This window comes from Anarrhichthys ocellatus, unplaced genomic scaffold (assembly GCF_004355925.1).
Source record: "Anarrhichthys ocellatus isolate YVR2014 unplaced genomic scaffold, GSC_Weel_1.0 scaffold122, whole genome shotgun sequence".
Taxonomy (NCBI): Eukaryota; Metazoa; Chordata; class Actinopteri; order Perciformes; family Anarhichadidae; genus Anarrhichthys; species Anarrhichthys ocellatus.
The window spans coordinates 696,636-719,982 of NW_022280152.1; the positions used below are offsets into that span (position 1 = coordinate 696,636).

The window sequence follows — 23,347 nt, forward strand, 5'->3', positions numbered from 1 at the left end:
CTCTCTCTCTCTCTCTCTCTCTCTCTCTCTCTCTCTCTCTCTCTCTCCCTCCCCTAACCTAGCTGCGTGCATCCACACAACAGCAGGTATCCAGCTTTGGTGTTTCCACTTGGCTCTAAATGCAGCGAGGCCTTTTTGTAGTTATTCTGACAGCGAGGGAAGTCTTCATTTGTCTCGCCGAGTTATCTCGCGGCCAGAGAGGAGGCGTGATAGGCATCTGGGTTCTGCTGCTGGAGAGGAGGAAGGTAAAAGCAGCCCGATCATATCTGCATGCGAGAGGAGTCCTGTGACACAACAACACTCCCTCATCTGCCAACGAGACGAGGGGTCAGCGCTACTCGACTGTGGAGCAGACCAGGGCGGAGTAGAAGTAGAATAAAACCAAATTGGGATACAGTGAGCTGGTCTCCAGAAAAAGGATTTGAATAGATGAAAGAGATTATAGATGCATGAAGGTTCTGCTAAGTTTTTCATGCTTTCATAATTTTGAAAACTGTATTTTTAAACTATAGTCAGTGCTGCCAGCCTCCTCAGGACGATCAGGACTCCTCTGCTTCGTGACATAACTGAACTCACGCGTGACAGAAGAAGTAGCATCCGGCGTCAGCAGCTATGAGACGACTGAATGTCCCCACGGGGGATGCAGAGGGTGTCTGTTGTGCTGTCGGGGGTTCTGGCACAGACGGAGCTTGGCACAGCAAACTGAACAGGAGGAACCTCGGCCTTTCTCTGCACACCGCCTGGCAGGAAGTGGCCTGGCAGACCCTGATGCCGCTGTTTTTTTTTTTTTTTTCTGGGAGGCTCAAAGGGAACGAGAAACCGGCACGTCCGGCGCTACAGGGGGATGATTTCCACTTCAACTGATAATACTGTCACGCTTTTTAAATTTTCATAAAGCCCTCTGTGACGGTCCTTCTCATAGTGATCCGTGTCTGAGAGGAGGAGGAGGAGGAGGAGGAGGAGGAGGAGGAGGAGGAGGAGCAGCAGGAATGGCCAGCTCGTTCCTCCTGTGGTGATCTGGATGGTGATGAGAGGAGGAACGCCACTGATTTATCCTCGCAGAAAGAGAAAACGTCCCGCTGATACCAAGACCTTTTTTTCCTCTCCTCCTTTTTTCCTCTCTATTCAGCCATCGCTCCAGGAACTCATGAGCTGTGGTGGCAAGGTTGTGTTATTTATCCATATTTTGTTTGCATATATTCATCTTCTATCCATCTATCCTCCAAACATTTCTTTAAAATATCTGCCGGTTTATCAGTTTAAATTGCTCTCCTCTAACATGCCACAGAGAAGCCTGCATGGCCGCTGAACAATAACCAGGCAGCAACCTCCGGTGCTGAAGAGTGAAGCCGATGCGGAAGTGTCATACAACGTGCATTCTCTCTACTGACCAGCAGGGGGCGACTCCTCCGGTTGCAAAAATAAGACAGATTCTATGGAAGTCTATGAGAAAAGTGGCGTACGGCGTCTCTGCATCACTCCCCCCGCATTCCAAATAGGGTACCATCCGTTCATCGGTCGCAAAAAAAGCCAAGATGGCGACGGCGGTCTATGGTTTAACCGTCACAACGCTATGAATTGTGGGTAATTACCTCAGGCAAGGTCTGAAGAAATGCGGACTTAAGGAAAGTGTGCGTTTTGTTTCCTACCGTTTCTTTTCAAATTGAGGAATCTTGTGGTAATACAAAAAAATAATCGTTTTTTTTTTTAGTCAGCCTTTGACTTCTTTTAGAAATCATTACTCTCATTTGGGTGATGCTTGTTTTCCATCAGAGCTTGAAGTTTGTTCAGTTGGAAGCAAACATCTTTGTGCGTGTGTGTGTGTGTCTGTGTGTGTGTGAGTGAGTGTGTCTTCACTTCCCCCTTACCTATGATATCGAACCATCTCTGCCGGTGCGTCTCCGTCATGATGATGCCCACCATGTTGGTGACGGGGTCCGTTTCCATGACAGCAAAGGTGAAGGGGGGCTCGTCGAACGTGATTGGCTCGGTAGAGGGTGGCGGGGGGGCGATCCACTCGATGTCGAGTCTCGCCGTGGACGAGCGCGGCGGGCTGCCCTGGTCTGTAGCTTTAATCTGGGAATGAACGTGGAGATTAACATTGAAATGAGGGTTTGACTAAAATATTGAGAAACTGTGAGACGGTATTGGAAAACACAGCAGAAAGATTTAGCTGTTGTTAAAAGCGTCCCTCAGTTACTTTAAATTATTAAGAATTCAAAGCAACACAGAGTGAATGAATTATAATAATAATAATAATAATAATAACAATACATTTTATTTATAGAGCGCTTTTCATAATACTCAAAGACACTTTACATTAAAATCATCATATATAAAAGCAATACACTGAAAACATAAACTACACAATAATGGTCACACATTAAAAGCAGTTTTGAACAGGTGGGTTTTATACATTATATAAAAGTATTCCTTTATGTCTACCTCACAGTTAAAGTTCAAGTGTTTGCAGGTTTGGGAGCCCACAATCAGACCAGCAAACCATCAATTAATGTATCTACTATAACTAAATATTGTGCGTGTATCAAAGCCTGATATCTCTTCTTCCTCCGAGAGCTCCAATAAAACTCATCAATGATCCTCACTGTTGTTCCTTCATCACCATGAACACACACTAGTTTATTCTGACTCAGTCACACACACACACACACACACACACACACACACCGTCCTGCTGTCACAAAGACTCACTGGAGCACCACATGTGGATTAATCCGCCGCTGAAGGTAGTCCCTAACAAACGCACCCCGAAAATGACCTATCTATTCATAAGATTTACAACAAGAGAGAAAAGAATAGCCCCAGCCTCATCCTTATCTTTCTTTCCCTCCTTCATAAGTTTGGGTTCACTGAAAATATTTCACTTCTTTCAAAACATTTGCAACTCAAACTCAAATGTCTTCGGCTTCATTTGAGCCAAATCGGTTTCTATTTCCTCCTGTTTGAGTAAAGGGAGACGGGCTGACACATTTGGTGTTAGCTTGGTTAACCATAAGAAGAACATAGAATAACACCAGCCTCGTGCTTTGGTTATCTGTAAAGGTGTTCAACGTCAAGAGAAACAAAGACCTCTGGTTTGGTTTCAGAGCCGGCGTTTAAACACGGATAATTTAGCCTCTGTAGCAGAGCTGGTGGGCTCGGTCGAGACTCTGGAGTCCTCACACCTCCGTCAGAGGAAAACGTAAATGAAGCACAACTCTTTGGAGAAAGTATTCACATCAAGCCGGTTGTAACACAAAGTCATCGTCATCTTTAACTCAAAGTTCTGGACACCGACCGTGAGAATACTGTAGTTTCCGGGCCAGAAGTCTCCGTGCGACGTCACCACGCCCGTCACCGGGTCGATCTCGAATCCCTGGTCCCTGTCGTCCGTGAGCTTGTAGGTCACCGCGGCGTTCGAGCCCTCGTCGTCATCGCGGGCGACCATCCTGCACACTTCCCGTTGGCCCGCCTGCCGGCGCTGCTCGGGCAGCTGGACTTGGAAAAGCTTGTCGGTGAACTTGGGCCGGTTGTCGTTGGCGTCCAGGACTCGGATCACGACGGTGGCGGTGGAGCGCAGAGACGGAGATCCGTTATCGGAGACGATCACCTGAGAATTAAGAAGAGAAGAAGATTAATAGCGTCATGATTGTATCATTTTACAGCTTGATGAAACTCTGTATGTAATTAAAAAACACCTTTTTTCAGGCATTTATAGATAATAATGAAAGTAATCTTTTCTCGCAGCTCTATGGGGAACACCTGATTTCAGAGCCACATGCTGTCCTTCCTCAATCAATAACTCTCATCTAGCTCTGTTAATTGCAGTGAAAACTTAATCCACAGGAAAAAATTAAGAAACAGAAAAAGATAGTAAATTATGTTGAGACAACAGATTAGGGTTCAAACTACTTTTTCCAAGAGGACGAATGAAAGTCAGTATCAGTTTCTTCTCAACAAAGACATTCATGTACCGGTAATATTCTGTGAGATTTAAACTGACTTTATTTTTATTGTATCTTGTGAAAAAATATATAAAGTCCAAGTCTCTGTAAAAATTCTGAAACATGCCTGAATGTATCGGTGTAGCCCAATAAGGAAGCTTTCATTTAAAATGCTTTTGGTGGTGTTGCAAGAACAAATGTCGTTTCTTGTAGCTGCAGTGCATTCTGGTCTATCTTCTGCTCCTGTGAACTCAGAAATTGTTCTCCGTGTGTCCTCTGCTGCCATAGGTTTTTGTTTTCCTGTACGACTGCTTGAAATTAGGCTGTTTTAAAAAGACATCTTCAGTCTTCGACTCTGAAGACAAATCCTAATCTCATCCTGCTATTAAACCCAATAAATCCAGACTGGACGTCACGTTTTCAGCAACAGACTCTTGTCTTCATTCTAAAGGCGGTGTGTGTGTGTGTGTGTTTTTATGAGCCTTTAGTACTTATTATACTTCCATAGATTTATTGACTACAGAACACCAGGACTTGTTTTTGTCTCAGCATCAACTCCGAAGGGAAGGGAAAAGGTTTACAAGAGACTCACCTCGACGCTGTGTTCAGGTTTACTCTCCCGATCCAACGCTTTGAGAGTGCTGATAACACCTGCACACACACACACACACGAGAAAAATCAATATCATTAGTGTGGTGTGTGTGTGAGTCTCAGTGCTGGGAAGTGAGAGTTCTAATTACACCTAAACAAACAGAAGGTTAGGAGTGTTAGTGTTTCTATTGTTGTAGGTGTGCCTCTCAGTGACCGAGCCGAGCAAACATGTTGGTTTATGGATGTTGTTTCTGCTGTTGTTGTTGTTGCTGGTAAAGTTGTGTGTCTTTGTGTGTGTCTAACAGAGTTATATTAAAGTGTGTGTGTACAGTACAAGTGTGTGTATACCAGTGTTGTTTTGCTGCCAAACACTAAAAACTGGATGAAATAATTTCATCCAGATTTTAAATCAAGATATTTTTACACAAAAATCAATTATTCAGCAGAGTGAACAGCCAATCAGAGAGCTCGCTCTCCCCGACCATCCCCGCTATGGTCTGACTGGTGACAAAATCTGGATTTCTTCTGATTATTTCCTGCTCGACCTCTGACATTACATGGACGGATCCACTTGGTGTGGTGTGGTGTGGTGTGGTGTGGTGTGGTGGTGGGGGGGGGGGGGGGGACTAGAAACAAAAAAAACTCCCAGCAAACCGCTGATCGTCCGCACCAGACTGACAGTTTGGTGAATCAGTGTTTATGAACCGCAGACATCGGCTTTGCTTCTGATATGAGTTATAAATGTGGGTCAGCAGGTTATTCAGACACAGCTGTTGGTTGGGAGTCGGTTTGTGTGTCTGCAGCTGTTTGTTTTCTTCACTTCAGACCTGCAGTAAAACCTGCCAGTTAAACATCATCACTATGTGTCCTACTCTTGTTTGGTCGAGATATTTTCACTCAAATACCTTTTGTGAAATGTTAGAATATGTTAGAATATGTTTGAATATGTTTAGTCGTTGGTATTCACTGAAAAATGTGTTTGGTCTTTGATAAAAGATTATCTTAATAGTACTGTATCTATACCAAATGTGTTATTTTTATAAATCCTGAACTTCTTATAATTGATCATGTTTTTATCAAGATAATGTTAGTTTGAAGCTTGCACTTCGATGTATGTTTGCTCCGTCTTATCTCTTTCTTTCTGCAGCTGTGAGTCAAATTTACCAGTTGGGCTTTTGACCTCATCTCATCTCAATGAAGGAAGTGAAAAGTTTTCGGGCCATTAGCTCTAACAAGGAGAGCAGAGACACCAGCAGAGGAGGGCGGCTAACGAGTGTGTGGATAGAAGAGAGAGAGAGAGTGTGTGTGTGTGTGTGTGTGTTTGTGTGTGTGTATCCTCTTTCACACCAAAGCAAGGCTTGAGGAAAACCCTGGTGTTTGTTGTTGGTGTGAAATGATTATGAGAATCTGATGCTCCTCAGCTTATTAAAAGGATCAACTTCAGGTTTTATAGTGACACTAGAATCACACATGAAATCCACTTTAATCAATCATAAAGATGATTGAAATAAAAACATAAATTAGTTTAAGAAAATATGAAAATATTTTTTAAGAGGTAAGGAAATGAGGTTGTCGCTCTTCTTTTATTTAAGTATTTAGAATTTTCTGCACGTTTACTGTTCATTTTAGTGATTATTCTCATTGTGCATGTTTGTATGTAAGCATGTTCAAAATAAATCTATCTATCTTATCTAAAAGACAAAAATAAAGTTGGTAATTTAACTTTTCATAAGGAGACAAGATGGAGCACAATTTTAAAAGTTTGGTACAAAATAAAAGATATGAATGGCATAAGGTGAGACCATCGGCACAGACAGCTAAGGTTTATATATCATTAACAATAACCTTAACGTCACAAAGGCATTCGTGGTGTTGCATCACAGAAGTAGTCGTGTTAAAACTGAACTACAGCTCGTCTTCGTTCTTCGCTCTGCACACCCGGCCACACACCGTCTCATTGTCAGTGTTTGGAAAGCTATAAAACTATCTGGGTGAGATGGTTTTATTGCAATGGGCCTGGATTTACGTTGAGGAGGGGGGGGGGGGGAGGAAACTATCTGTTGACAGAAACAGGGACATCAAAATGTCAGCCATAATAATGTCTTATTGTTTCAGCAGGTTGACTTCTGTTGGGCTGGAGGCCAGGTGTGTGTTCGCATGTGAAAATGGGCAGAACTCCAAGTACAACGCACATTCTTTCCTCCGCTGTTCCTTCTCTCTGATTAATTACACAGATCACCGCTGTGAGGTGTCAAGCTTTTCAAACCCACTTTCCCACCCACTAACATCTGGCTTCAGCCTTCACTGGGAAAGCTTGCATTTGGCATTTTAGATAGTTGGCTCATTTTCACCTATGTGATGTCAATAAGGTAAAAGAGACAAAAGGAGAGTGACCACGCTCTGGTTTTAAATTTGTATTTATTGTTTTGTTTTCTTTGTGCAATGCTGTTTGTTTTATTTTATCTTTTTTATTCATTTATGTACCTTCTCTTATTTAATCCGTTTATAAAATGTGCTCCAGTCTTGGTTAGGACCGGGTGAAGGAGGCAGACTGGAGGAGCTTCTCTTTCAGGGGGGCAGTGAAAGACCCCGCTGAGGGTCGACCGGGGCTTTTTTACGACGAGTGCAAACGAGCCCTGCAGGGAGGACGTTGTCGGGACAGGTGGGGCGCGTTAGGAAGAGTGTTTTTGTCATTAGTGCAGACGTGGGAATCAGCGATGAAGCCGAGTCTCTCCCTCGCTGTCAAACCCACGTGAAGATAAACAGTGTTGTCTGGCATGTCAGGGCCCGGTTTGTTTGTTTCCGTGTCTTTTCCCTCTAATTTCACCGCCAGTTGGCTTTTCTACAGCTGCTACTTCACATCTTTGTATATATTTTTTTGTAATGTAGTAATGTAATGTATTTAACTCCCTGTTAAAACCGTGTCTTAAACGACGAGGCACAGAGTCAGTCAAACACTCACTGGGGTTGGTTTGGACGGGGGATTTTCTGTCTTTCTTGAACTAAGAATACGAAATTACGTCTTGAATAACAATTGTATGCAAATGGTAAAAACAAAAGAGCAACAAACAGCCTAATTCATCACTAATTGCAAGAACGGTTTTAAAACAAATCCACCGAGCTGGGCCCCCGAGGGCCTCGAGGTGCCCCTCATTATCGGATCATTATCGGATCCGATCTGAGATACAAATCACTCGTCTGCCTGACTTACTAGCAATGCTATCTGATCACTGCGACCATTCTGAATGGAGCTCACACACTAAATGTAAAGTTTAACACACGGACACAAACGGAGTGGAAGAAATAAAGGCAAAGACATTTGAGTTTGAGCTGAAAATGTTTTAAGAAGAAGTGGAAATTATCAGTTATCCCAAATTAAAGAAATAGTGAAACAAAGAGGCTGGAGATATTCTCTCTTGCTGTGAATTTTATGAATATATAGTTAATTTTCAGTAATTTCCCAAAAAAACAGCAGGTAATGGCGCATTTGTTGGGGACTATATCCAGCGGCGGATGAATCCACATTTCGGTGTTCTTGTGAGTATTTTCCCACTGATTATCTTACGGCCGCTGCTCTGCACTGCTCTCAGTTTGTGGCTGTTGAACAGAAAGTTAAGCAGAATGCAACACAATACAGCAGTTCAAGGATGAGCGGCTCTGCAATAACTTGAGGAAGTTTCTGTTGCAAAATGCTAATGAATTGGGCACATCCTGCCACGACTGGCCTTGCTAACAACACATAATGAGCCCCACAGTGAACTAACATAACCGAGACGACGATTTTCGGTCATTTTCGGTAATTTGGCACGCCCTTGCTCCCTGCACCGACCTGTTGTCGAAGCCATACAACAACTTGTTTGAAGCAGCAACGGCTCAATAAAAACAGTTTGGACTTGTGTTTTTCTGTTGCTCAGCACACATCCTACGCTGCTGAAACTTAATCAACTAATTATTTAAAGTTTAATCAGACACATAAAGTAAATGTACGCTTCAGGAGGGTAAAGGCTTCGTCAGAAACCTGCGTACAGTCATGAGTCATTTCATCCTGTCGAGGCATGAGAGGTTTCAACAATACCAGTCACCTGCATTAGTAACAATGGGTTCATTTGTGAAAATAGGACAAGGTGGGTCATGTTCTGAAGAGGAGGTATCTACAGAACATTTAGGTAATTCAAGGTAACGCAATCTCACTCGTTTACACGATCCATGAACGCTGATATCCAACTTGTATTCTTTAGTTTTCTGAGGATTTTTCAGGAGAGTTACTTTAGTTGGAGCGTTCCCTCTTTGAAGTTAAAGGTTAGATTATCTGTGTCCACGTATCCTCAAAAGGGTTTTTGTACCTTATATGCAAATTGCCTTTTGATTTAAACTACACGGCCTAAAATACGTGGACACATTATACCTATATGTGACCAAAGGCATTATTGTGCTGTTTTAGCAGCGTTTACTCCTTTAGTTTCAGGCTTTTTACCAGATTTTGTTCCCATTCAGTCGCAAGAGCATCAGTGAGGTCCAACACTGACGCTGGGTGTTTGTTCAAGTTCATCCCAAAGGTGTTGGTGTTGGTTTGGGGTTAGGGCCAGTAAAGCAGGACAGTCAAGTTCTACCACACCAAACTGGGAAAAACATGTCTTTGTGCGCAGGGGAATCGTCATGTTGAAACCATAGAAATAGAACAGGAGTAGAAGGGACAGACTGTCTTATAACTGACGTGTAAACTAAACAGATGAGCGCCAACTTTCTTCAGCTCCTTTTCTGTAACCAGTGTAGCATTAAAGCATGGTGGAATAAGAAAACTAGCTAGCTAACTAGGGAAAGCTGGCTACTTAGCTAGCTTGCTTATTCCACCATGCTTTAATGCTACACTGGTTACAGAAAATGAGCCAAACAGCCGGCTGGTGATCTAACGGCCCATACTGGTCACTCCCCAGCTAACTAGCCAGCCATCTGTCTCCAGAGCTGCAACAACACTAACAACAATAGCCTTTTTCTTTTGTTCTAGACAAATGACCACGGTAAACAGGTAAATGTGCCTTCTACTCCTATTGTACTTCTTTGGTTGACACAGGGAAGGGACAAAAACAAACTTTTGCCACAAAGTTGTAACATTTGTCTAAAATATCATTGTAAGATGACACATTATGATTTCCATTCATCGGCTCTAAAGGGGGAAAATCAAGATGAACAGCTCAAAACCAAGATTACACATTACACTTTTGGCCGTATAATGTTTGGCAGTTCATGTAATGTGAGCTAATGTTAGAATAATCTTGTTTTATTCAGTTTTTCAGTTTCTTCTTATTGATTTTGACATTTTCGTTTAACTTTAAAACTTTGCCCTTTCATTTGTGTAATTTTCAAATTCATTAATACTTATTATTTTATGTGGACCGTTGGAAGACTCACTTTTGGAAGCCAATGGGGACCAAATATGTGAATAAAGAACACAGTTCACCAGCTTTTCTCTACAAATTTGGGTCATCTACATTCAAAATACCTCAGTCTACAGCCGAGGCTTGACATTAGAGAAATCCTCAGTGTAAAAAGCGCACACACAATGACACAATAAAGCTTTTCAACCTAACACATTTTGAAATCCTGTGCTTTTATGCACGACTACATGAACATCAAATACACCTGCCTTTGCACAAAAAAAAAAGGGTTGTTTTAATGTGGCTGTTTCAACACCTCCTGTCCTCCCTGCCTTTGTGTGACGTCTCTCCGTGAAGCAGAACTCGCCCACTGTCAGTAATCCTTCGGTATATTGGCCTGAGGGTGTGGACACCAGAGCTACCTAGAGATTATATAATGAGCACAGGGCTTGTAGCTGCTTGTAGCGTCGGAGCTAACGCTGCGCCAATTTGCCTGAACATCAAAGTCCAGAGCAGATGACTCAGTTGCAACTGTCAAAGATGAACACCCAGATAACTGAGAGGGTTTTCAGGCCTCTTTTTTACTCCTGCTATTTCTGTTTTTGCTCCAAAAATCCTTTCAGACCACAGATGAGTGAGTTTGTGAGTGACCTCTGAAGGAGTTTCTCATTATAAAGTTTCATTTTCAGCGTTGTCCTCTTTGTGACATGCCCAGTTACTGCATGCCTTGCTCTGCTCAGACTTGTAACAGTGCATTAAGACATATTAACCATTTTTCACCCTCCCCCCCTTTGTGGTAAATAACTCACTGTTAAGTTTTACAGCCGCAGCAATACCCCTGAATCAGAATGTAAATCTGCAGTGGGGACATGGCGACATGTACAGGTATGTCGAAACAATTATTTAAAGAGAAAACACAGAGGTCCTCCAGATGTGGTATATTCACAAAGGGAGTTAAATCCATCACAACGGAGCGAGTTGCCTATATTTCTGTCCAAACTGCTTATGAAAGTGGAGGATGGCATTTCGCCGGCTGATCCAATTACATCCTACATCCCAGAGTAACGATATATCTGCCTGCCCGTAAAAAGCCTCTGAGTATTCAAATGTCTACACTTACTGTCACAAAGCAGGAGGCTGAAGCTGCTCAGACAACAGGCTGATACCATGCTTATAAATGAGCAGTAAGTCACTTTACTATGAAAGCCTCGTGCTGTAACGGAAACATTTCCTCACAGAATGTCTTTTAGTTAAAACAAAAAAATGAAACCAGTAATATTATCACTGGTGATTGTTTTGCATGTTTATTGGAGACATATTGTGTTTCAGTGGACACTCTTAATTACCTGTTTGTGGATCCACGTTGAAGAACGTCCGATGAGATTCCAGAATCTGGAAGGACAGCTTCCCCTCAGAGGACGAGTCCACGTCTGTGGCCGACACCTGGACGACGGACCTGACGGTGGCCAAGTTCTCCTGGACGGTCGCGAAATACACCGGCTGAGAGAGTTCTGGAGCGTTATCGTTAACGTCCAGGACCTCCAGGAAGACGTGAGTCCAGGAGATCAGAGGCTCGGTCCCCAGGTCGGTGACGTACACGGAGAGCCAGTAGTGAGGCATCGTCTCGCGGTCCAACGCCTCTGTTGTACGAATCACACCTGAGACACGTGAAGGTGGGGGACAAGGATTAACTGCCGAGATGAAACAGTTTCACTTGTGAACAGCACACCGTGTATCTACTTGTTTCAAACTGCTGCTGTGCCTCAAGGATCTATCACTTATCATTTTTTTATTCATTTTTGATTTAATAACTGTTACCAGCCCGGAGGAAATATCAATCACAATTACATTCATCTAGTTTAAGGTGCCTGTTTGCATTTTTTAAAGTCTGGATTGGTGCCCAAAGGCTCAGCAGCATGACACGCTTGTGTTGCCAAAACTAACTCAAATTCCTCTAGTTTACAAAAAGCTGAATGCCCTGGGTCTAAATACAAGGGAAGTCAACTTTTGTGCACATAGTTTCTTTGGATACCCTGAAGGAGTTGTTGAGAGGTCGCTGATGGACAAATGGAGACTCTACCTGAATCTGACCTCTGACCTGCTTAGAGGTGAATAGTGCCGACACACAATAGAAAAAACTAATTTGGTGTAAAACCACAAGATATTAGTAGCAGTTTCTTGTGCTTTCAGTCATAGCACATGATCTTCATCAGCTGATAGATCTTGCCCAGTTGTCATAGAAATGTATGTGTTCAGTATTTTAAGTTTGCCAACTGCTGTTTCCACGGTCAAGTATGACCTAAACTCTCCACATTCATGTCAACATGGATGAGAAATCTTTACGATACAAAAAATGCAATTAAAAAAAAAGATCTGTAATGATGAGCTTTTTAAATTACAGCTTCATTTCTGGGAAGAGACGAGTAACGTCTGGAAATCTCTGTTGGCTGGCGGGTTTTTAAATTATGAATGAAATTAAGGCAGTTTGTAGACTTTCAAAATGCGAAAAAAAACAGCAACATAACAGCCAAGCTGGGTCTTCTATTTCTGGTTTTATTAGCGCCATTGCTCACCCACGTCAAGCACACAAGGCAAATGAGGCAAATGAGTCAAACTATGTCAGTTCACCAGCAGAGTTTAGGATCGGCTGCGGGATGTTTTTGAATATATTCGGATCACATGTTCAAATTTGATTTTTTTTCTTTTAACCCTAGTGTAGATCAAGCAAAAAATTCCCCATTTCCCCAAAATGCCAACAATATAACCACCAATTACAAAATGGCGAAACCAGTGTTTTTACCTGTTTCCTCGTCAATGGTGAACACTCCAAGACCAGAGCCTTCATGGATGTGGTACCGGACAACTCCATCTCTGCCCAGGTCCTTGTCTGAAGCTGTAAGTGTGACCACTGATGTCCCCACTGCTGCATCCTCCATCACTCCGGCTTCATACACAAACTCTGAAAATACTGGTCTGTTGAGGTTCTCGTTGACGTCCAGAACCTCAATCTCCACAAAGCAGGAGGAGGAGAGGGAGCGAGGGAAGCCGTGATCGACGGCCCGGACTGTGAGGTTGTAAACCGGCCGCCTCTCAAAGTCCAGCTCCCTCTCGAGGATCAAGGCACCCGTGGAGGAGTCGAGGTGAAAGATCTCGCCTTCTTTATTCTTGAGGTTGTAGGTGACGAGGCCTCCGCTGCCCAGATCCAAGTCAACACTCTCAACCCACACGAGGAGGGTGCCCACAGGTACATCCTCTGGAACTTTTATTTTGTAAACTTTGGGTACAAACTTGGGTGGGTTGTCATTTATGTCTTGCAAAACCACCACCAGGTCAACCATGGAGAACAACTGAGGGCCGAGTTTGGCTTGGTCTCTGGCTACGATCCTGAGGTCGTGCCTGGGTGAGGTTTCTCGATCCAAACCACTCGTCACAGTCACCTCACCGGTCACTTCATCAATTCTGAACATATCGGTAGACGTCAGCAAGGAGTACTGGACACTTCCGCTCGTATCGATGTCGGGGTCTATTGCGCGAGCCGTAAAAACGATGGAGTCCACCTCTGTGTTCTCAGGCACACGTACCACATACCTGGGCTGATCGAAAACAGGAGCATTGTCGTTGACGTCCATGACGTTCACTGCAACGAACTTCCACGCGGATGTCTGCGGCGTTCCCAAATCATAAACAGTGATGTTCAAGATGTAGAACTCTTTACTCTCTCGGTCTAATGGGCAAACTAACTGAAGGTCACCGGAGAACATGTCGATGGAGAAACAGCCGTTCTCATTCCCACTTGATATGGTGTACACCAGCTTACTGTTAAACCCAGTGTCAGTGTCTGTCGCCTTGAACTGAACTATGGTGGAAAGCAGTGGATGGTCCTCAATCAGGTTGATTGAACCTGGGATGCTCGAATCAAACTTGGGAGAATGCCGGTTGGTGATGTGAATATCAGAGAAGGTGTTTTCCTCTTGATTGGTTAAACTGGGTTTGATTGACTCAATCAGTTTATCGGTCAGCTGTTTTAAAACGTCCGTTTCGTGGCAGCGGAGCGTTGCGTTATCGCCCCTGTTAGTGACAGTTACCCTGATAAGTGAAGCTTCAGAGAAATGTTTCCCGTCAGTGGCTACAACTCTCAAATTGAAAGCACCCTCTCGCAGGGGAATCGGCTGCTTAAGGGTGAGGGCTCCCGACACCGAGTCAAGATTAAATACTTGGAGCTCATTTCCCGACTCGATAACGTACCTCAAGTGCTGCAGCTCATCCACATCAATGGCCGACAGCTGAGCGACTGTGTGTCCCACGGGTAAATCTTGAGGTATGGTGGTGTTGCAGCCCACCCTCTCAAGCAGAGGGAAGTTATCGTTGACGTTGTTCAGGGTTATCGTCACGGGGCATTCGCTGACCTGACTGAAGGGGCTTCCGCTGTCTGAGGCCCAAACTCTCAGGTGGTACAGCCGTTTCATGCGCTCGTAGTCCAAGTGTTCGGTGGTAGAGATGACACCCGTGAATGGGTCTATTATGAAAGGTAAGGGTCCAGCGTTCGCAATAGCGAAAGTCACAAAGCCGTTTTTTCCTTTATCTTCGTCAGTGGCGGCGACTTTCAAAACACTGCTGCCAACGGGGGTGTTTTCATCCAGTGTGGCCTGATAGGAGGGATGGGTGAACTGTGGGCTGTTGTCGTTTTCATCGGTTATCTCAATCACTATGTGAGTCTCAGCGTCACCGTGATTGGCCACTACATCAAACTCGTATCGTTCCTTTCTCTCATAGTCAAATTTCTCTGTTGTTATGATAATTCCGTTTTTGGGATTTATTGTGAATTTAGTGCTGTCCGGGTTATTTTTGATACTGAAGATAACATTATAAGGTACCGAGGTGACCGAAACCTTAACCACGTGAGTTTTAGGGGGTGAGAACTCACTCAGGGTGACAACATAGGTGTCCTCTAAAAATGCCAAAGGGCTGTAATGATAAACCGGAACGTGGATTAGCGTAATTGGAGAGAGTAAACTAGGGAGGCTCCTGTCTTTAGCTTGAAGGGACAGATTCAACCCAAAAGGAGTTTGAGACCAGATAATCCTCTTTGTAGAGAGGACTTGGAAGTCACAGCCCTGCACACCGAAAGGGATTATCTCAAAACACTTGTGTGGATCCCCTCCAACAATATTTAGGGATTCCACAGGCTTAACTCCTGCCTCCACGTGGACATCCATAGTTATTTTGCCATCTGTAGATACTGTGGGTCTGAGGGGATGTTTAATAACTGGAGCCCCCACGGACATCTTTTGAACGTTTATTGTAACCCTGGCGACATTACCAAATTTTTGAACACCGGACATCTTCTTCGTCCGGTCCTCAGCTAAAACCGTGAGGTCGTACCTCTCTTTTTGGGCGTGATTGAGCTTCTTGACGAGGCTGATCATGCCTGTGAAAGGGTCGACGACAAAAGGATGAGCTCTGGTGGTGAACAAGTAATAAAACCGAGCGTTGCTCCCGATGTCGGCATCTGTGGCGCTTACCCTCACCACACTTGACTTAACTGGAGTGTCCTCCCTGATGGCCTCGTTGTACGAGGCAGGATAGAAAAGAGGCTTTAGGTCGTTGGTATCAAGCACTTGGACAAACACCTTCGTCTTCGCCTGTAAGCCAAAAGTGTTTTCGGTCGCAGCCACGGTGAGAGTGTAAGCGTCTCTGACCTCCCTGTTGAGTTGTGCCGAGTTACTGCTGCGTGTTTTGATCCTGAGGAAGCAGAAATCTCCAACCTGAACTGCCTCTGCTTGGAAAAGGCCATCGTCATCTCCCGAGACGACATCGTATTTGATTTCCCAGAACAGATCCGTCACCTCAACGCCCATCTTCACTGGCGTCTCAACAAACGTCCGCGGGGCCGAGTTCTCATTGATGGTGGCGTTGTAGAGATGATGCGTGAACCTCAGGGGCGAGCTGTCTTTTCCTTTTCCCATGCTCCCATGACATCTCGCCACGTGCAGGAGGACCGACGCTAAAGTGAGGAGAGCTGTTCCTAAAGCTGCCATCTTCGGTACCTCCATGAAGATCCTCAGACCTGTACAAAGGAAAGAAAGAACGAGACAATTAAATGTCATGTGAATATAATCTATAAACCAAGAAAAGGATAAGCTTTTTTGGAAACAAAAGTAGTTTCCTTGAGTAAATAATCTTGTCTGTTTCGCTTTGCATAACATGTAATACACACTTAACCCTTGTACCTACACTATTTTCTAAATAGAAACCAATCATTGCCACTAAGCTCCAAAAAGAGTACAAAATGGACACAGAATACACAATGACGCAGCAGAGGGGAGGCCTTTGGCGAGGTATCTGACTCCTGCCCCAACTTGCCTTTACCACAAAAAAAAAAAAGAAGAAGGCAAAGTAAAACAACACATTGTTTCAGCAGCAGAAAGTTGTCTCCAAGCTTTTATAGACAGGTGACAGCTCAAAACCTTCCCCATAATTATTCCTTTGGTGGCCAAATATTAGCAAAAAGTATTCATCATAATTACCACTTCTAAGCCTTTGTCATCACAGAACTCTGAGGAGGGATTTGTAGTTTGATGACTCGGTGCCGTGCAGATGACAGTGGGTGGTTCAGTCCTGATCCAAGTGTAAACGGCTGCATGTGTACTGTACGTCTGAGCTGCTGATTGCTGTGTGTGTGTGTGTGTGTGTGCATCAGACGTCCCTGAAGCCATGAGCCACCAAACTGCTGCTTTCAAGATCAACAAAGGATCAAAATCCCACACTGTCGGAATTTTAATGTCTCAGTTACGAGGGAGACTCGGTCAGAATGGGCTGCATGAACACTGGGACGAATTTAGATCACTGACTGTAATAAAGTTGAAGCGTCTCAGATGAAAACCACGGCCTCAGTTGCATTGCTTGTAAAACATTTACTGAATGCTGCATTTAATTAGATGGCAAGTTGTTCTCTCAAGGTTTTGTTATGGTTTTTCCAAGCATGCATAAAATAATTCTGAAAGGCTGGAGACTCGCACATTAGATTAAAGTCTGTTTTGAGTTATCTGTCTACTACATATTCTATTTTATTTTCAATAAAAGCACCCACAAAGTGTCATTTAAAGATATTCTCACTTTCAGTTTCCTTCAGAGCAGATTCAACAGCGAGAAAATTGTCGAATCACGTTTTGTTCCCGAAACGTATACGTAAATAAGAATGCAGTTTTAAAATGGAAAAAGAGCCACAAGCGGTTAAAATATTATACACGTTGATATATGATTATGTAGAAATGTTGATATGAAACGTTGAGATTCAGGGTTTGCAGAAACTCCCAATGCCAACATGTTATTCCTGCGACTGTGTTTGACACATGCTGGAGGGTGCATGTGCCTTTTGCATGTGGATTCCATGCTCTGTAGTGAAAACGTGCATAAGAAACATGAACCGACATAAGTTAAAGTGAGCCGGGCGGATGAACGACCACACCAAGCCGGCTCGGATTTCACAGCGCTCGAGACTGACAGCAGAGAGAACTGCAGGCTAGAACACTTTGCCCTTCACTGCCACTCTGACAGCCCGTCCAGAGCTAAAAGGAATCTGCACTGAACAATCTGCAGAGATGCCGTTCCCTAAGATCAGCGGTGAAAAGATATTTTGGGTGGTGCTTTTTTGTTTTTTGTTACCATTTCACTCCACTGCAAGAAATCAGCTTCTTCAGATAGTATTATGAAGAGAATCTAAACCTTTGACCCCATTGTGAAGCCATTAGAGTCCTAATGAGCCACACCAAGGGGAAAGATGCCTCCATGTTGTGATGCTATGAATGCCGGTGTCGTACTTTATCTCAGGATTTATGTGGGTTTATAAAAACAGCTCGTGTTCGAAGTACCAAACGTTCACGTCTGTGTCTCCAGGTAGACTGGCGCTGGGGGTTCCAGTGGAGGGTGACAGGTATGTGGGGTTTTATCTCCAGTCAGGGCACTCGGTGACAGATAGTCAGGGTCACTATTTGGGTTTCGCAAGACATTTAAGGCATTTTTTTATCTATATTCTACATCTCCAAAGACGGAATAAAATAGGTTTTAGCATAATTTAGAGTAGCTGCTGAATCCTACTTCAAACCAGGGACACTAAACATGTGCTACCTGGGGTTCTTTTCTTGTGAGGCTCAAATCTCAATAGAGATACCTGATGGATTACAGCTTTCACTGCATGAATACATAAATAAGAGGAACTATTTATTTTGACAGTGTGTGTGGTTCATTGATTACAATATGTGCACAGCATATACATCAAAGTTCACATTGATCGGGGTCTTAAAGATACGGAGCTACAGGATCAGCATAATGAGGAATAAAGTAATCCTCAGTGAAATAAAATAAAAATGATATCAACTTCGTATCCGAAGAATCGCTTCACAGTTTCGAACAAAACATTGCACCGGGGTTGACCAATATATTTAAAACTGACCTAGAATGTTGAAGTGATTTGATTTTAAATGCTGAATGTTTTATCAAAAAAGAGAAATCTTAAGCTACACAAATGGGGATTCACTTTTTTTGTATCATACCATCATCATATATCATCATATCATACGAACCGTTTTATGAAGACATTGTTCACATGTTGATAACCCGTTGAATGGTAAAGTACCGGACTAACGCACATTCACTTTCTAATCTGGCGATATCAGGCTAGGTTTCTGCAGTTATTTAATACCTGGGAATATGATCTGTGGCCCATATAAACAAAGTAAACACTGTGCTGGACATAAACCTAACCCTAATATTACTATAAGAGGTATTACAGTATCAAGTCAGCAGTCAAAAAACAAAGAAGAATAAATCTAGAAATGTTTGTCCTATTGAAAGAAATGACAGATGACCCAGTACTCTTAAACTAAAGATGTAAAGCATCCAACACTATTTGGTAACATCATAACTCTAAAGGAGAAACACTTGGATAAATATCTGCTTTATGTGCTCATGAGGATGAAATAAAGACAAATCATCAGCTAAAGCCTTTAGTGACCAACAGAGGAGCTCTGATGGAGGAGAGGAGGATGGATTACACAAACACAGAAATATGATTCATTCCATTTGTATCTAATGAACGCTGTCAGACGTGTAATGAATCCCACAAATCAGCATTACTTGCCTCATTATCACACGCAGTTTCCCGGCACACAGAGGTAGTTATAGTGGAAGTGAACCTTTGTGTTGCATGATGGACTTTATGTAAATTAAAAAAATATCCAGTCTAAATGAACAAAACTGCATTCATTTATTTTCTCCCTCGTAATCTAAAAAATTGACTTTCGACCACAGTCACTACTTCTGCTGACAAGTATTTCATGTAACACTGCTGTAAAAAAAACACAAAATAAACGTTTATGATTTTGCTGTAAACTGACAAGTCAGTGTGAGTTTCTCAGTGACCTCGACTGAACTTGAGCGGAAACATTCATGTTTTAATCCACACATCCAGCACTGCAGGGCAGAAACCTCAGACCATTACTGCAGCTGCTGAGGTCAGATCACACATGCAAGTTACACACATCCTCACACACACACACACACACACACACACGCACACACACTTTTCCCCAGCCCAGTGTGTGTGTGTTCCAGGTAGTAACCTGCAGCCACATGTCGAGCTCCAGCTCCCCAGATCACATTTCACCATCGCCCCTATGGCTCCCAGTACAGACAGAACAGTATCTGCAGCTCTTCATTCACTCCACCACCTCCGCCTGTCAGCGTGGAGCTGACTGACCTTTTCATTGTCTCACACAGTTCTTATCACCAGTCAGGGAAGCTTCTCTGCTGCAGGCTGAGGCCACATAATCATCCCTGCTTATCACTTCTCCATTGAGAGTTTCCAGTAGAGCGGACCGATGTATCAGCAGGATGATATTATCAACGTAATAAAAGGTTCATCGCAGGTATAACAGCGTAGATTTTGGTCTATTTAGCTTCCATAACATGTCTCCTTTCAGACTAGAGGAAAGAAAACATCCAAAATACACATTTAGTTATTTATTTCACTACTTTATCTATTTGCGTCTGTAGATTTCTCCCAAATTCACCAAAAGTTACCATTACATAATGCCTCATTTGCATATTTAAACATAACATTTCAGAAAATTTGTGATACAAAAAACAATCATCTTAATGTGAGTAATGAAGTGAAGTTTCATGGTGATATCTATGAGTTTTACTTCAGCAGCTCTTACATACACCAGACTTTACACTTTCATTCCTCTCTATGCTCTGAAGGTTAACAGAGAGGCGTTTGTTCACACAGCTTTCACAGACTCATTTATCTTATCTTTACTGCAAAGATGGGTTTATACTTGACGCAGGACGGTCCCCCCCCCCCCATAGGTACCTACAGTACAGCGAAGGTTTGGATTCATAGCTCAGTGTCAGATGTGATAGATTGATAGAACAAAAGAAGGTTTTTAGCGAAGGGTCAATGGCCTCTTATCTCACGTTTTGTGTGTGAGGTTTCCCTCTTAAAGGAATATTTAAGCAAATAGTGAAATCAATAAGGACATCATGGTTAGTTTAACCTCTTGTCTGTTCTTGGCCTCAGCCACCGTCTGCTGACTCATCAGTTTCTAACGCATAGAGCACTTCACTCATTCACCCATTTCCTGTGTGTTGAGTGTTGCAACGCCGACATGTTGAATCATGGACCCGTAGAGCTGCCAATCTGGCTCTGTAAACCCTGGGACTATTTTATGATGGGATGGCGGGGGGGGGGGGGGGGGGGGGGGAGAGCGGGGGGGCGGGGGTGCGGGTGGGGGGGGGGGGGGGGGGGGGGGGGGGGGGGGGGGGAGTGTGGTTTGATCTGACGGAGAGCCAACAGCACACAGGTAATTATTATCTCCATATGTTTGTACAAAGGCTCTTCACCAGAAAAGTGCGGTGAAAAGATTAGGAAAGTGGTCTTATAAGGGAATTAAAGGATTTCAGGTTTTTTTTCCTGAAAACTATACGCCATTATCAATGTTGATTCATGTTAGACGTTATTACAGTTTTAATCTGATAAAAATATGTCTTAATGATATATTACGTATATTTACTGAATATATAATTATATGTATACTTCTAATGGTATGGTATCATACTTATAATTATGAATGAGGAATTAAATTATCTATAAATACTCCATGACTGTTGATGAATGCAACTAAATGCGGGCGAAAGCTGAAAGAAACACAGTAAGTAGGTCTTGAGTAGTTTCTTCTCAAACTACTATTTCAAAAGGTGAAGAATGAACCTTCAAGATCATCACGACTCGTTTTAAACTCATTTGTAAATGATGTGTGCATGCATGTAAACGGCTAACAAATGTATCACGCAAGGACATGTTCATGTTTATTACATAACATTAAATATGGTTAAAGATTTATATATTCTGCATCCTGTGTAATAAGTCATTCATTACCTTTTTATATAAATAGAATGCATAAAAAATTATCTATAAACAATGACTTAAGTGTTTGAATCATGCTTTTATAAGCTAAATAAAGGGGTTTGAAATGTTGACTGTCGTGATGCTGCAAACACGTTTTCCTCCACGTGCAACCAAACTTACTTTCAGACTACTTCTCATTTGCATAAGCCGAGTTCAATTTCCTCCCCATTCATAAAAAAACCCATTAACACCCACAGTCTGTGCCTTGATACAATCTAAGCCGGTAATGAGTCTGTGCGGCAGTATGACGCCATGATGGATGGATGGGCTTCACTCCATGTCACTCAATTAAGAGCTCACTCCCGTATTATCGCGGAGATAAAAACTAAAAAAACACCCCCCAAATGTGTTAACTACAAAACACAAATGATGTTGTTGCTCCTCCTCTAAGATTCACGGAGTGAAATAACGCACGAAATGTCAAATTTGACAGCGAGTTGCCACAGCGAGGTGTTACAGGAGGCGGCTCCTTTCAGAATAAAGATTACACTTAGTACACTTGGTGAGCTGTGCAGGTCTTTAGCATTTAAAGCCCTGTTAAGAGTTCTCTGGGGTGTAAGGAAGTGATGAGCAACAACAATCAAAGAAAAAAGCTGGTTCACTAGCAGATAAATAAGGTTAAAGTGTTCTGAATGTTGAGGAAAATGGGAGGTAAAAGGTGACCCTGCATTCTTAAACCTGATTTAAATCAATCTAAGTCAAACCTGAGGCTTTTGTCAGTTAAAGACGCTGCTGACTTACAACTTTAATCAGTCCGATGCCACACACAGTTTGTCTGAATGGGCCTCAGGGTTTCTATCAACATATCAAGGAGAGTAGAAAGTGAGTTTAGGGTCTTCGTCCTCGAGAATAATACAAAACAAATACATAGCTGGAAGGTTTCTGTAGTCAGCAGTTATTTGAGCTGCCTGCAGTCTGTGGAACGTCTTACGTTATCCTCGGCACAGTGTGAGGTTCTTCATATCCCGATGTCGATGGAAGCAAAGTTAAATGGCACCCAATGTGTTCATCACATCGGGTGTGAGGAGGGTTTATATTGGCGGGTTTTACAGAGGAAATTGGTTCCAGTGTGGTATGGAGTTTTTCTGCTGAAGTTAAATACTAATAATATATTTCACAAAAGAAAATCAATCATCTTTAGTGCAGCCGACTCCAATTAGCCGACGCGTACTGAGCTCTGCCAGACCACCAAGAGAGAAATGAAAGTTACAGGCTGGTGTTTAAAGAAGGTGTTGACATTCAAATAAGAATAAAAAAACAATCCAGCTTTCACTTCTTCTCCACACGTCTTCATGCTTCCAGATGATTATTAATATCAGGTCAGAGGGCGGACGGGATGAGCCTCCTTCATCCCTCTCTCCTTCATCCCCCTTTCCTTCATCCCTCCTCCTTTATCCCTCTCTCCTTCATCCCTCTCTCCTTCATCCCTCTCTCCTTCTTCTCCCTCTCCTTCCTCCCTCTCTCCTTCATCCCTCCTCCTTTATCCCTCTCTCCTTCATCCCTCTCTCCTTCATCCCTCCTCCTTCATCCCCCTCTCCTTCATCCCCCTCTCCCTTCTCAGACGCTCTGCTCTGCTCTCCCTTCATTATTTTTTCCTGCATCACTGTTATCTGTGCGTAATGACTCTGACTCTTGACTTCTGCTCAACAGTGTCCACTCATCCCTCTCTTTTAATTCATGCATAGCGTCGGGCCTCATTACTCAGGGACATTATTCCAACATTTCATACAACATTAGCTTCAGACTTGTAGGTTTGAGTTTTGAGGCATAGAGTCAGTTTTTAGAATGATCAGCAAAAGAGAACTTTACCCACAGTACTTTAAGTCTCATATGATCTGTGCATTAAAGCTTGCAATTGCTATATTCTGCATAATAAATAAAATTAAATTACTGAGAACTAAACTTTAAAACGCCATCTGCAGAAACCCTCCCACACCTCTGCAGGAGTGTAATTTCAGATCAGACCTCC

At 43.0% G+C, this 23,347-nt stretch overlaps 1 protein-coding gene across 2 annotated transcripts in view; it reads right to left on the minus strand.

The window, feature by feature from the left end:
• Positions 1–19,937, minus strand: part of fat2 (FAT atypical cadherin 2) — a 62,362-nt gene extending 42,425 nt beyond the window's left edge. The window contains exons 1-6 of one of the 2 annotated variants that reach the window (XM_031876993.1): positions 13,026–19,937; positions 12,712–12,944; positions 11,258–11,569; positions 4,537–4,595; positions 3,299–3,610; positions 1,869–2,076 (exon numbers count right to left, since the gene is read on the minus strand). In XM_031876993.1, coding sequence (XP_031732853.1) covers positions 1,869–2,076; positions 3,299–3,610; positions 4,537–4,595; positions 11,258–11,569; positions 12,712–12,944; positions 13,026–16,117 — 4,216 coding nt within the window. In that variant the 5' untranslated portion in view covers positions 16,118–19,937. Of the gene's footprint in view, positions 1–1,868; positions 2,077–3,298; positions 3,611–4,536; positions 4,596–11,257; positions 11,570–12,711 lie in introns of both variants that reach the window. The other variant, XM_031876992.1, reaches the window with a different exon arrangement.
• Between the last annotated feature and the right edge of the window lie 3,410 nt (positions 19,938–23,347).